General features: G+C 40.3%; 1 protein-coding gene across 1 annotated transcript in view; it reads right to left on the bottom strand.

Annotated features, from left to right (window-relative positions):
* TXNDC16 (thioredoxin domain containing 16) overlaps positions 1-15,174 on the bottom strand; it is a 92,823-nt gene that overhangs the window by 61,788 nt on the left and 15,861 nt on the right. The window contains exons 5-6 of the mRNA XM_061430076.1: positions 14,059-14,132; positions 13,188-13,262 (exon numbers count right to left, since the gene is read on the bottom strand). Of these exons, the coding sequence (XP_061286060.1) occupies positions 13,188-13,262; positions 14,059-14,132 (149 nt within the window). The remainder of the gene's footprint in view (positions 1-13,187; positions 13,263-14,058; positions 14,133-15,174) is intronic.

Below are 15,174 nucleotides of genomic sequence, written 5' to 3'. Positions count from 1 at the left end.
AAACTTTACATAATTGTATTAGTTTTGCCAAATATCAAAATGAATCCATCACAGGTGACTTAGCACATTTAAATTCTCAATAATATTCTTGGGAAATTTCTTATTACACAAACACACACACACACACACACAGAGGAACACATATACAGACACACAGAGGAAAGAATCTCAGAGGTTAAGTAACATGCTCCAAGACATACCAGGAGTCACTGGTAGAGATTTTCAAACCCAGGTTTTCTGACACTTTGCCTGTAACTTTCTAAACTGTTATTACTGACCCCTCATAAATGGTAGGACTTCCCTGGTGGCTCAGATGGTAAAGCGTCTGCCTACAATGAGGGAGACCCGGGTTCAATCCCTGGGCCGGGAAGATCTCCTGGAGAAGGAAATGGCAACCCACTCCAGTATTCTTGCCTGGAAAATCCCATGGATGGAGGAACCTGGTAGGTTACAGTCCAGGGGGTCGAAAAAAGTCAGACATGACTGAGCAACTTCACTTTCACTTTTCATAAATGGTAAGCCAGGTAAAAAGAGAGGCAATTAATAAATAGCAAGAAAGTCTCAGTGGCAATCTGGGTTACTGGCTGCTTATACATTTTGGCTAGCAAGACCAGAATTACCCTCAAGTTACTTCAAAATCACTGGGAGGCACCATCTAGTGAACGTAATCGGACTGCCATGTAAATTCTTGGGAATTACATCCATCCATTTACCTTTACTGCTCTAGAAGCAATTTTTTTTTTTTTGCTTCAAAAACCAAACCCAGGAGTAGAAATCTAACCTTTTCCTCAAAAACTGTAAAGTATAAATTAATAAAAGCCAGTGTTTGGGGGGACACTTCCCACATGTCAGGCATAGTACTAAGTATATTATAAGTAGTGGCAATTTATCAGTTTGGGACTGACTGACACTCTTGCTTCAGAAATTCCCAGTTTTCTGTCTTCATGGTGAGCAAAGTCCAAGTCCCCTCATACAAGCTGATCATTTTGTAAATTTGCCTTTCCAGGTTCTCTGCTGCTAGGCTGTATGGCCCAGAATCACTTGTCTGACATCCTAAACTGGGAGCCAGTGATGTAAAGAATCAGGGACGGTGCAGAATTATTTCCAGAAGCAGTGGCAGCAAGAGTCAGCTTCAAAGGCAGGAATGACAACACTGCTAACGACAGCCGCAGTGCCAGCAATGCAAAGCTGTGGCATTTGATGGCCAGCAGAGATGTAGCAGTCCTCCCGAGACTAGCTCTGTGTCATGACCATGACTAATTCAGAGCCACATAAATCTGAGTCCAGCTCTCCAACCCTTCTAGTAAGACTGAGAATCCCTATATCCTCTCCAAATTCTTTTCTGCTTAAGCCAGTCAGACCCAGATTTGGGGGTTTATAACTAAGAACACCCAGGTACGCTCTTAGTCTTGCTTAATTTTCATGGCAACCATCTGAGATCAGTACTATCATTAACTCCATTATGTAGAAAAGGTCATGGGACTTAAAGAGGTCATCTTGTCTAAAGTCCCAAAGCTTATTATTATTAAAGAGTCATTATTCACAAGGTAGGAGGAGGAGAAAGGGAGGACAGAGGATGAGATGGTTGGATGGCATCACCAACTCTATGGACATGAGTAAGCTCTGGGAGTTGGTGATGGACAGGGAAGCCTAGTGTGCTGCAGTCCACCAGGTCACAAAGAGCAAGCGAGTGATCCACGAGGTAATAATAACCTAGTTTTGGTTATGACATTCATATTCTCATGATCTCTGGGATTATTCCCAATGGCTTCCTAACTTTAATATATTTTTAAATGTTAATTTCCAGAATATACGGACACTTAGGGATCTCTAGGATCCATTCCACGAGCCAGTGCTCCTTTACTCCAGTTCCAAGGAGGAGAAATGGGTTAAAGGAAAAATCTGTCTTAGGATTTTCCTGCTCCAAAGATGCGATAAAAACACGTGAGCCTGTTCTGACCTGGGGGCTCTTCCTGCCCCAGAAAGGCCTTCCTTTCCCTTGGCATACTCTTGCTGAGACTCTCCTAATACAACCACTAGGCACATAAAATATATGGTCAAGACTTCAGTGGGTGTCAGGAAAAAAAAAGGCGTTGGTGGGGGCGGGGGGACTCAGGAGTCTACTCTACCCTGCTTTTAGAGCAGCAGGTTGCTTAGCCTTTTTTTCAGGAAAAAACCCCACTTTTTATTATGTTCTGTCACTATTCAAATTCTAAAAAATTCAATAAAAAGGAACTGTTACCTTCTATTTTACCAAAACCCTTAGGGCAAAATGAAAAAGAGGGAGTAGGGAAAAGAGGGAAACAGCACGAGGAGACAGACAAATTACTTTATCTAAATTAATTACAGTTGGCCAGTGGGTTCTGCATTCACAGATTCAGCCAACTGTGAATGGAAAGTATTCCAAAAAAATAATTCCAGGAAGTTCTAAAAAGCAAAACTTGAATTTGCCATATAATGATACCTATTCATTATACAGCATTCACACTGTATTAGGCTAAGTAATCTAGAGATGATTTAAAGTTTACAGGAAGGTGTGCATAGGTTGTATGCTAATATGTAAGGGACTTGAGTATCTGAGGATGCTGGTATGGGGGAGAGGGGGTCAGAAAGGGAGGGGGGTTAGGGGGTGCTGAAACTAGTCCCCCTCAAATACTGAGGGATGACTGTATATTACACAAGGCAGATCCATGTATAAAATGAAATATCCCAAATACTTCAACATTTTCTAAATAATACAATTAAAAAAAAAACTGAAGCCAGTGAAACGTGAATTGAGAAAACAAGTAATAAAGTTCAAAAACATCAGGTAGGGAGCAGCCTGGCTCAGGAGTTTTAGAGGAAGATATTTCCAGTAGGATCTTTCTCCAAAGCATCAGTCTTGGTCTTTTTGTCATATGTTATACATTCTCCTCTCGGAGAAGGCAATGGCACCCCACTCCAGTGCTCTTGCCTGGAAAATCCCATGGATGGAGGAGCCTGGTAGGCTGCAGTCCATGGGGTCGCTAAGAGTCAGACACGACTGAGTGACTTACACTTTCACTTTTCATTTTCATGCATTGGAGGAGGAAATGGCAACCCACTCCAGTACTCTGGCCTGGAGAATCCCAGGGACGGCAGGGCCTGGTGGGCTACCATCCATGGGGTCGCACAGAGTCAGACACGACTGAAGCGACTTAGCAGCAGCAGCAGCAGCAGCAGCAGCATACATTCTCCTACTGGCTTACCACTTAAAAAATTCTTATCACCAGAAATAATCTTACAGGCTTGTAACATAAGATTTCTGCTCCTCTAATTTTTAACAACCAAAAAGTGAAGCTTCCCATTTCATTCTTCCACCAATCCGATATTTTCTGAACACATAACACATGTAACACACGATGCCATGCTCTGGTAGAAGGATTGTGTATAAGAGGGCACACTCTGAGGATACAACCATTACTACCAAAACAGGATGCTTGTGGTGATAGAGGTGGATGTGTGTTTATAATATTAGTTACTACCAAATTAACAAAGAGCTGTGAGGAATTCAAATCTAAGACAAGTAATTATTTTATTACAGTTTCTCCCAGTATGTCACTATCAAACAGGAACCCAGGTGACAATACTGGGTAGGAACAAATCTGATAGAGATAAAGGATTTAACAATAGCTCACAACCTATCAGAAGGGACCAGCCTGGGCACAGCTCAGGAGTTTTAGAGGAAGACACCTCCAGTAGGATCTTTCCCCAGAGGCTCTATAGCAACATCACCTAAAGTCACAGTACCCAGGCTCTGCAGTAATGCGTTAAAAATAAACTGTTAGCAGAAATTATGATAGTTGAAAATAATTCCCATAATATCTGTATGATTGTCAGGAGTATATTAACCTTAAGAGGAAAGAAACCTTCCATTTGACTAAATATTGCCACAAGAATATCAATTAGCACACCTTAATAAAGAGTTAATGAGATTTAAGTGTTTCTCTGCAGCACTAGACAATCTTTCCTTTTTGGATCATTTGATAAATTTCTAGACATCAATAATGACTAGTAGGGGAAATGGCCTTTATTGGCATTTAGACTGTTTACCATCTGAGCCACCAGGGAAGCCCACCTTTGAGATTACAGTGCCTCAGTCTCCTATATCTCTATCTGACTTGCCTCAGGAGTGTTACATAAGGTTTTCTCAATCAACAAATAAAGATTAATTGTTACTTAGTGAAGTAACACTAAATATTATCTTTTCTAAATATTACCTTTCTTAATGCCATCTTAAAGCTGGGAAGTGAAATTTTCCTTACAGTTACCAAACTTTTTGACTATATATATTTTAGAAAATAGAGCTAAGAATTCTTAGACTCTAAACCTATAATCTTACCTCTATTTTAAATTTTATTTATTTTGCACATTTTAACACTTTGTAGGACTCAAAAGGTATCTGCAAAGTTGAAGAGTGAAAAGTCTACCTCCAATTCTCTCTTCCCATCCTAGCTTTCCCATTCCATTTCCATAAACCAATCATCAGTTTCTTGTGAAACTTTGAAATATTTATACTAAATACATACAAGAACTGAAGAGCCTCTTGATGAAAGTGAAAGAGGAGAGTGAAAAAGCTGGCTTAAAACTCAACATTCAAAAAATGAAGATCATGGCATTTGGTCCCACCACTTCATGGCAAATAGATGGGGAAACAATGGAAACAGTGAGAGACTTTATTTTCTTGGGCTCCAAAATCACTGCAGATGCTGACTGCAGCCGTGAAATAAAAAGACGCTTGCTTCTTGGAAGAAAAGCTATGACCAACTTAGACAGCATATTAAAAAGAAGAGACATTACATTGCCAACAAAGGTCCATCTAGTCAAAGCTATGGTTTTTCCAATAGTCATGTATGGATGTGAGAGCTGGACTATAAAGAAAGCTGAGTTCCAAAGAATTAATGCTTATGAACTGTAATGTTGAAGACTCTTGAGAGTCCCCTGGACTGCAAGGAGATCCAACCAGTCAATCCTAAAGGAAATCAGTCCTGAATATTCATTGGAAGGACTGATGCTGAAGCTGAAACTCCAATACTTTGGCCACCTGATGCAAAGAACTGACTCAGTGGAAAAGACCCTAATGCTGGCAAAGACTAAAGGCAGAAGGAGAAGGGGACGATAGAGGATGAGACGGCTGGATGGCATCACCGACTCAATGGACATGAGTTTGAGCAAGTTCCGGGAGTGGGTGATAGGGAAGCCTGGCATGCTGCAGTCCATGGGGTCTCAAAGAGTCAGACACAACTGAGCAACTGAACTGAACTGAAATGCATACATGCTATAAATATATATTATATATGCCTCTGTTAGAAGACTATTTCTCCTAGATATCTCAGTGTTCCTGTACAGTCCAGCTCTCCTGAAGATGAAAACTGATAGGACACAAAGATGGAAAATGTCTCCTCTTAATCTTGTCTTCTTTTCTCTGGAGCCATCTGCTTCCATTCAAAGGTAATAAAATCTTTCTTATCTCCCCTGGAGCTACACTCTTATATTTAGGGACAGAAACCTTTATCTCCCACCCCAAGCTATTTACTTAAATTCCAGAGAAAAAGATAAGTGCTTTATCTCTAGAAGGAAAAAGTAGATATGCCAGCTCCTATATAAACTCAGAGATTCATAATTTAAGCTCTTCTCCAGACCTTGCTGTAAATACAGATGTTAAGAATACAGCGTTCACCTTGCAGCTCTGTGGAGAACTGGATAAAGCAATCCAGTACTATCACGTTACTCTGACTGCTGTTATTGCTGTGTGTGATCGCCGATTCCAAGACTTGGCATTTCTACATGCATATATGTAAGGAGGGTAACATCGAAGACCCTTCAGAGTTTTAGACTCTAACACTTCCTTTCTTATACACACAGAACTCTGCTATACTCTAAACACTTGGTTTATGTCATTAATATATCCTGAAAAATCAATGTGTGAAAAATCTTAATAGACCATTAAGTCAACATACTTTTAATCACTGATGTTTTAGGAATATTTTAAATGTCCTACCAAAAAAAACAACTCCATGATTTAACTGGCCATTATGGTTCAAAAATACGCAGTTCTATAACTATTTAGTGTAGGATTACCTTAGTTTACACTTTTTATTCTAAGATTTTACTAACTCAATTCTTTCTCTAATTTCTGAGACTAAGAAATTGTCTAAAACCTTAATCTTTTCTATTTCAAGTATAAATAACTGTAGATTACTAATCACATACAAATGTATCAGTATGTGTGTATTAGGGATAATGGAAGAAAAGAACCCATTTACAATAGGAATAGAAGACATAAAAAATGCCTAGTAATAAATTTTACTGTCCAAGCATACACAAAGAAAAAATTAAAACACTACTTAGAGGATACACAACTTGAATAAACGGAAAGACATCTGGTTATGGGATGGGAAGATTCATTCAAAGATGCCAAGTATCCCTAAAATAACTTATAAATTTAATGCCAGTAGGATTTAGTCAGGGAGAAGAAGAAATTGGACAATCCAATTTTAAATGTCACATGTAAATAGAATAAAAATGTAATTCTAGAAAAAGAAACATGAAGGGACCTGGATCTTTCGGATATGCTGTGTTGTGCTGTGCTTAGTTGCTCAGTCGTGTCCAGGATCTTTCAGACAGTATATTATAAAGCCTCAGTAATTAAGATAACAGTAAAAAAAGAAAAAAAACAAGACAGATTAATGAAACAGAAAGTCCAAAGTAGGCCCAAATATATATGAGCGTTTAGTATAAAAAATGGCATCTTGAAAACTGAGATTAATCTCAGTTCTGTTGGGATAACTATTTAACCACCTGATTACTATATAGCTAAGTTCATTGCTCATACCATTCACCTAAATTCCAAACAAAGCCAAGATTTAAATGTAAAAATGAACCAGTAAGACATTAAGAGAAGAAATACACCCACATAAATAGAATCTGATCTTTGACAAAGGAGCAAAAGCAATTTAGTGGAGAAAGGCTAGACTTCAAAAAAGGGTGCTAAAGCCACTGGATATCCACATGCCAATAAGTGCACCCAGACACTGACTATACACCTTTCACAAAAAATAACTCAAAATGGAGCAGAGACCTAAATGTTAAGACATGGAAGAAAATCTTGGTGACCTTGGATTTGGCAATGAAGTTTTAGATACAACCTAAAACATGATCCATTAAAAAAATTATAGAGTTGGATTTCATTACTATTAAAAATTTCTGCTCTACAAAAGACACTGTTAAGAGAATGACGAACAAGCCACAGACTGGAAGAAAATATTTGCAAAACATATATATCTGATAAAGGGCTTGTATCCAAAATATATAAAAGAACTCTTAAAGGGAGTGTATCCAAAATATATAAAAGAACTCTTAAACTCAACAATGAGAAAAAAAGAGAAAAAAAAACATTTACAATATGGGCAAAAGATCTGAGCAGATACCCCACCAAAGAAAATATACAGATGCCAAATAAGCATATTAAAAGATACTCAATATCATATGTCCTTAGGAAGTTGCAAATTAAAATGAAATACCACTACACACCTAACAGAATAGCTACAGTTAAAAAAAGAAAGAAGAAAATTAGCAATACCAAATGTTGGTGGGGATGTGTAGCAGCAGGAACTCATTCGACGTAGGTGGTAATGCAAAATGATACAGTTTGGAGACGGTTTGGCAGTTTTTTACAAACCGAATCAGTCTTAAAATATGATTGAGAAATCATACCCTGAAGATTTAACCCAAATGAGTTGAAAAACCACATCAATAGAGAAAACCTACACACGAGCTTTATAGCAACTTTAATGATAACTGCCAAAACTTGGAAGCAAGCAAGATGTCCTTCAACAGGTGAAGAGATAAACAGTGATATATCCATACAATGGAATATTACTCAGCAATAAAAAAGAAATGAGCTACCAAGCCATGAAAAGACATGCAAGAATCTTAAAACATACTGCTAATTTTATGCAGCAGCCAATCTGAAAAGGGTACATGCTGTATGATTCTGAAACTGAGCCCCCTCTAAAATCAAGTCCCCCTGACAACTTTATGATTAACTTCTATATCCAAAACTGTATTCCCTTTCTTGTGCCCTCTGACCTCAACTCTGTGCTAACTGAACAGTAATCAACAGTCAGATGACTAAAGTTGCTGTTGCCTATAACACTGTTAACATACTAAAATTGCTGTCATGGATAACTTATCATTAACTTACAGACTCAGGTTTTTTCTCCAGGGCAGGATGAGCTATCAGACCTCCCCAACACCACCTCCTGGGGTCATGGTCCACCCAACCAGATGTTAGTAAAATGTAGGTATCCTGACTTCTGAAACTACAAGTAAGAAATGTCACAGAAATGTCACTAGACAATGAATAACCCCAGCTTCTCTGTTCTTCTCCCCCAGCTCCTAACTCAGAGACCAAATTGGAGTGGACCTGAGGTTTGTCTCCCACTCACTTGCTCAGCAGCCTGCAATAAATCCTTACCTTGCTGCAGTCACTGTCAGAGCTTGGCTTTCTGTGAAACTCTGACACATGAGCCCTTTTTCTGGGTTACAGTTCTATCTATATGACCCTCAAAAAGGTAAAACTATACAGTAAAAAGATCAGAGGTTGGGGAGTGGCAGAGAAGGATAACTAAGAGGAGTGCAGGGGATTTTTAGGGCTGTGAAACTTTCTGTTTGATAAATAACGATGGATACATGTCATCATACATTTGTCAAAACTCATAGAACTACACAACAAAGAGTAAATCCTACTAAAAAGTATGCACTTTGGTTAATAATAATGTGCCAATATGAATTCATCAACTGTGACAAAGGTGCCACACCAATGTAATACGGTAACAGAGGACACTGAGTACAGAGGAGAAATGAGGAATTCTCTGCGTTGTCTGTTCAACTTTCTGTAATCCTAAACCTGCTCTAAAAAACATCTGTTAAGTTTTTAAGTGAATTCCTTTGTAACAAAAGCAAAAGGGAGACCTTGGTACAACTTAAAATCCAGAAGTTAAAAGAGAAAAGATAAATTTGACCTGATAATATTTTTTTTTTTAAATAGGGAAATTCAAAAGATAAATCACAAACAGGAAAATGTACAGTTTCTATCTCCTTTATATACAGAAAGTACTTTGCAATTAATAAGAAAGTTCAAAATGTGATAGAAAAAAGGGCAAAAAATATCCAGCAACAAGTTCAGTTTCATTTCTATGAATAGTATGCAACTGAAAAGAGTACAAGAGAGAAACTGCTTGCCAGGAACTGGGTATTTCAAACTGATGCTCTTAGCACAAACAAGTAGGATGATGGCTTAAGAGACATTCTCTTTCTTCGTGGAGGAAAAAAAAAGTACAGCTCTGATATTGCATACTATTTATTTAGCACAGTTCTTCAAGATCCTACATATCATTACTGAAAATTTTTGTAAATTACTGTATTCCACAAGTCATTTTTCTTATGCTTTAAACAAAAATGAGGACATTGCCTCTTTAGAATTCTACTTTCCTGATATTTCTTTTTTTTTCTGCCCAGTTTCTTCTTCCTCTATATGTTTGTACTGTCCTAGAATGCTCCGTAGATGACCTACATGTTGACAACACTCCTTAGGAATGCAAATTCCTACAACTGCCTACTGGAGACTCAGATAAGATGAGCATCTGACTTATTAAACTAGACTTATTTTTTCCTGTAACCTTGCCCTTCTTCCTTTGCCTATCTCAGATGGTGATCAGATCAGCATCTGATGGGGTAGAGTGAGGAGGGAAGGAAGGAAAAGAAGAGATCAGGGATTATTCAAATTAATCGCTACCAAATTCAGTTAATTTCACCTCTTAGAGGGCTTTTCTGAGAAGGCAATGGCAACTCACTCCAGTCCTCTTGCCTAGAAAATCCCATGGACCGAGGAGCCTGGTAGGCTACAGTCCATGGGGTCGCGAAGAGTCAGACACAAGCCACTTCACTTTCACTTTTCACTTTCATGCATTGGAGAAGGAAATGGCAACCCACTTCAGTGTTCTTGCCTGTAGAATCCCAGGGACAGGGGAGCCTGGTGGGCTGCTGTCTATGGGGTCGCACAGAGTTGGACATGACTGAAGCAACTTAGCAGCAGCAGCAGCAGAGGGCTTTCCTGGTGGCCTGGTGATTAAGAATTTGCCTCTCAATGCAGAGGACGTGGATTTGATCCCTCACTGGGGAACTAAGAGTCCCATAGGCCACGGGGCAACTAAGCCGATGGCCTCAAGCCCGCACACTCTGGAGCCTCTTTTCCACAACTAGAAAGTCTGTGCACCCCAACAAAAGATCCCACGGGACACAACAAAGACTCCTTGTGCCACAAGTAAGACCCGACACAACCAAAAAATAAGTATTTCTTAAAAATTTCACCTCCTCACCATTAAAAAGAAACCTCCTCTTTGCTATCTTTATTTCCCTAGATTCTACAATGGCCACACAATGGTGTCTACATGTGTGTGGATCCCATGGACTTGTCTCTCACCCACCAGAAGGAGCTCTTAAGTGCTAATCCGATCACATCTCTTACTGCCTACAACCTTCTGCTGAACAATCAGGTCAATTAGGACAAAGAGTAAAAGTCACAACCAAGCCTTTATTTACTCACTGCGACAGTGCTAGAGGCAAAAGGGGAGGAGAGACACCAGCTCCACAAGCTCCATTCCCTTCCCCAACCACAGAACAGCTCCAGGCCAGAGCCACTGGGCACAGGAGTCATCTCATTCCAAGGAGCCCCAAAGAGCTGGCTCCTATCTCTGATGTGAGTGGGCACCTTCCCTCTATGAGGCCTGCCAGACACAGCCTGCAGCTGCCTGTGGTTGGGCCTGGAAGATCCACAAGGACTGTGGCCCAGAGCCAGCCTCCTCACCCTTCACTGGCTACCCCAAAGCCTCAATTCCTTCTCATGGTAAACAAAGATCCCCTCCGCTGACCCCATGCCAAGTTCTCTGCTCTCACCTCCTGCTTTACATACATTTGAAACGCCAGTAAAAACTACCCTCTCCAAACTGTCTTGACCTCCCTGCCTGGGCTCATAGTTCCCTCTGCTTCTTCCACCTTTCATTTCTTCACTGAGCAAATGCCTGTTTATCCCTTAAGACACACCCCAAATGCTACCTTCCTTCAGGAAGGCTTCTTACCAAATATCCACCCTCATTCTAGACCCAAGGAAATATTCTCTACCCTGTTGACATTTAAGCCCTTATGAAGCTCTATTTCACTTACTATATAATATTTTCTGTTTATCATATCTGTCTTTGCAACAAAATGCTAAATTCTTAGAGGACAGAACTGTATCTTATTCTGTTTTGCATCTCCAATGCCTTACAAGTATCTGGTATATAGGAGGACCCTGGGGAATACTCTATTTGTGGTAGTAGTGTTCTATAAATCAGCCTTTGTACAGCAAAGGAACAGGACACCACAGAAGGATTGAATGACATAAGCCCCACAGGCTACCCAGTTCAGGTATCAGGGTCTCCAGCTCGGGCAGCCTCTCTACATCTACTGCCCAATAGTTTCAAAACCACCTTTGTCATGGAGCTAGCGTGAACCTGCTGCTCCAGAATTTGCTGTCAAACTTGTCAAAGACAACCTTAGTATCCCCTCCCCCATCCCTTAAAGAACCTTTCTCTGATTCGTCACCCTTACTTCTGGGTCAAAGATAGTCAATGGGTGTCCACTGTAAAAAGAGCATAAATGAGTAAGCTTCTTGAGAACTAATATATCTATGACTTGAATTTTTTGCTAAGCTTTTTATCACTCCCACTATCAAGATAGCCATCCCTTCTTTATTCTGGGACAGCCCAGGAGCTCTTTAGAATTCCTTCTTCAAAAGACCATCTCTTATCACTTACAACTGGCTGTTCAGGCCACAGGCCTCAGGGTTCACGGTTAGCAGAGATTTCTAAAGACTATTCACTAATATTAGTACTGGAACATGTGATAACCACAACTTTTCACCTTTGAAGTTGAGAATGTCCTGTAACTTAAATTTCACCCAGGGCTGCCCTCATGGCTCAGCGGGTAAAGAATCTGCTTGCAGTGCAGGAGACACAGGAGATGTAAATTTGATTCCTGGGTTAGGAAGATCCCCTGGAGAAGGCAATGGCAACCCACTCCTGTATTCTTGCCTGGAAAATCCCATGGACAGCAGAGTTTGGTGGGCTACAGTCCATAGTGTCACAAAAAGTCAGATATGACTGAGTGACTAACACTAACTTTCACCCAAAGTCTCATTTTTGTGAGAATCAGGTAGAAGAGAAGGAAGATGGGAGCCACACAGAAAATAAGATACTCAATTTCAGAAAAGGTCTCAGTGGCAAAAGAACCACAGTAAATGTTAAATTGAAAAAGTCCATGCAAAGTCATGTCCTGAAAAGTCGTAGCTGTTAGCTCTGTCACCAAAGATATTACTGCTTCATTTGAGGAGGAATGGACTCCAGGTGAGTCTGAATCCCAGGCCTAATGATTCCGTGCTAGGAGAGTTAAATTAGATTCACTCCCTCAATAAACATTCAATATGTGCTGAGGATATCTGAAATGTTTCTGTACTTACTGAGCAGGCACAGAGCTACAGACTCCAGAAAAAAATCAGGCAGAGGTGAAAAGGAGGCTACACACTTCAAAAACCCTAGTGGGAATAGCAAAATGAGCTTCTGACCTGGTAAAATCCTCACTCCACAGACAGAATCAAAGGCAAGAGCAACAGTATGACCCAGGTGGCCATGTTGTACCACTTCCTACTTTTATGCAGAATATTTCCATGTTTCTGTATACTTTGCCATTCAAGAAATTATAGATACCCTACATGGAAAAACAGGCTTCCCTTGTGGCTCAGCTGGTAAAGAATCTGCCTGCAATGTGGGAGTCCTGGGCTTAATCCCTGGGTTGGGAAGATCCCCTGGAGAAGGGAAAGGCTACCAACTCCAGTATCCTTGCCTGGAGAATTCCATGGACTGTTTAGTCCATGGGGTCGCCAAGAGTCAGACACGACTGAGCAACTTTCACTTCACTACGTGGGAAAACAGACAAGCAATATGTATAAAACTGATGCTTACAAATATAATGTTAAGGCCCTGAAGTATTACAATGGATTGTGATTGTCTAAAATGAAATCAATAGATAAATAACAAATGAGTAAGTAAACAAGTGCCCCCTGAACTTACAAGAGCACATGAGCAACGATAGCATCCACGTCAAACAAGGTATCCGTTGGGAATTCTCTCAGTGGTATGTTGCCCCTGTAAAGCATTACAGAAAGATTTCCTTAGCATTCAATTCACTTGTGGCTCTAACACACTGACTGGAAGTTCTTTGATGTTAGAACCTGTGTCTCATCCACTATCCGATGCACCTACCAGAGCACTGGTCATAACACACACTGAAATACTTACTATACACACCTCATAGACAGGCTCACTTTGAAAAGCTCTGTGGTTGGCAAAAAGACTGGGAAAAAACATGAGTCCCAACAGGGCTTCCTCCTGCCTCCCTTTCTCACAGCATACACAGATGCCCCAAATGGGCTGGGAAGGAGACAAGCAGAAGAGACAAAGAAGGGTCCTTAGCAGTAGGTCCCGGAGGATAAAGGACCTGTCCCTACTTCCTAGGCCAAATCCCAAGAGTTCGCTGACTCAGATTAGAAGACCCCAGTATGGAGAAATCTATAACCTGGAAACCTGTAGACCCCTCAAAAATAAAGTAGTAAGACATTTATTTCACACCTGACCTGACATACCTACTTAGAACATGACATATACTAAGTGCTTACTTACCAGGCATTTGCAGTCAAAGCTTACATAAGATTCTCATATAATATCCAAAACAACCCTGACAGTTAAGTATCATTCTCCTCAATCTATAGATTAGGAAGCCAAAGTGGAGGTAACAAATCTATTACTTAGACTTTTTTGCTAAGCTTCATATGATCCCCATTACACAGAGCTTCCTTCTGGCTTCGTGACATTTCGTATACTTGAATATTTTAGAGGCATAGCTTTATATTTATCCATCCCAGTGAAAAAAAAACTAGTTTACCTGAATAAATATGCTTTTATCAAATCCTTTTCACTTCCACAGTATCTCGATGTTTCTTCTGTGACACAATTAACCTTTAAAAGATTATATTTAACGCTTAAGAGTGTAGAGCAAATGGCAGAGTTTCTTGGTTAGGGAAACACAAAGGAAAGTTAAATAGTGCAGTGTATCTCCAGATCACATTTCTTATTTTACTTTTTTTCTGACTTATATGCTGTAACTGCTCACTTATACCAAAGAGTTATATTTAATCACGCACAATTCAATTCAATCTTATGAAGGAAGTAGGAGATAATGACGTAGAAAAGGAAGGAAACAATAAAAGCAAGACAAAAAAATCATGGGCAAAAGCCAGGAAACAGAGAAGTGAATGGTAAGTTGGAACCACAGAAGCATCTCAGTAGCTGGAACACAGGTATGACAGATACTGCTGGTTCCCCACCCCAAATCCATCCCACTCTCTTTGCTTCACTAACAGAATGTCACTAATAGCAAGTTCCCCCATTAAAAGACTTTTCCAGACTCCCCCAAAAGCTAAGGATAGGTACATAATGTGCGGAGAAGTCACAGGTTTGGCATTCCTAGAAGGGTCTTAAAGGAGGTTCTCTGATACTCATGCTCTTCCCACTCCTTGATGACAAAGAAAAAAACCTAACAAGGCAGGTAGGCACCAGCAGTCATCATGGGCCATAAGGCATCCTTAAAGGAGAAACCCTTGCTAAGGATGGTGCAAAAGAAAGAACGAGTCTGAGTCCCTGATGATTTTAGAGCAGCCACAACACTCTTGATAGTTTACAATGAAGACTCTGAAAAATATGAGGACGATCCTGGCAGCAACATGCAGATGAAATGGAAGGTATAGCACAAAGGCAAGGAAGCCAGATGACAGAGTATCACATCAGTACAGGTCAAAGCTTCCCTCATAGCTCAGTTGGTAAAGAATCTGCCTGCAATGCAGGAGACCTGGGTTCGATTCCTGGTCAGGAAGATCCTCTGGAGAAGGAAATGGCAACCACTCCAGTATTCTTGCCTGGAGAATTCCACAGAGGAGCCTGGCGGGCTACAGCCCATGGGGTTGCAAGAGTCAAATATGACTTAGCAACTAAACCACCACCA

This window comes from Bos javanicus, chromosome 10, assembly GCF_032452875.1.
Source record: "Bos javanicus breed banteng chromosome 10, ARS-OSU_banteng_1.0, whole genome shotgun sequence".
Lineage (NCBI taxonomy): Eukaryota > Metazoa > Chordata > Mammalia > Artiodactyla > Bovidae > Bos > Bos javanicus.
Note: the sequence above shows the minus strand (reverse complement) of the source record. Positions and strands in the feature narration are given on the sequence as shown.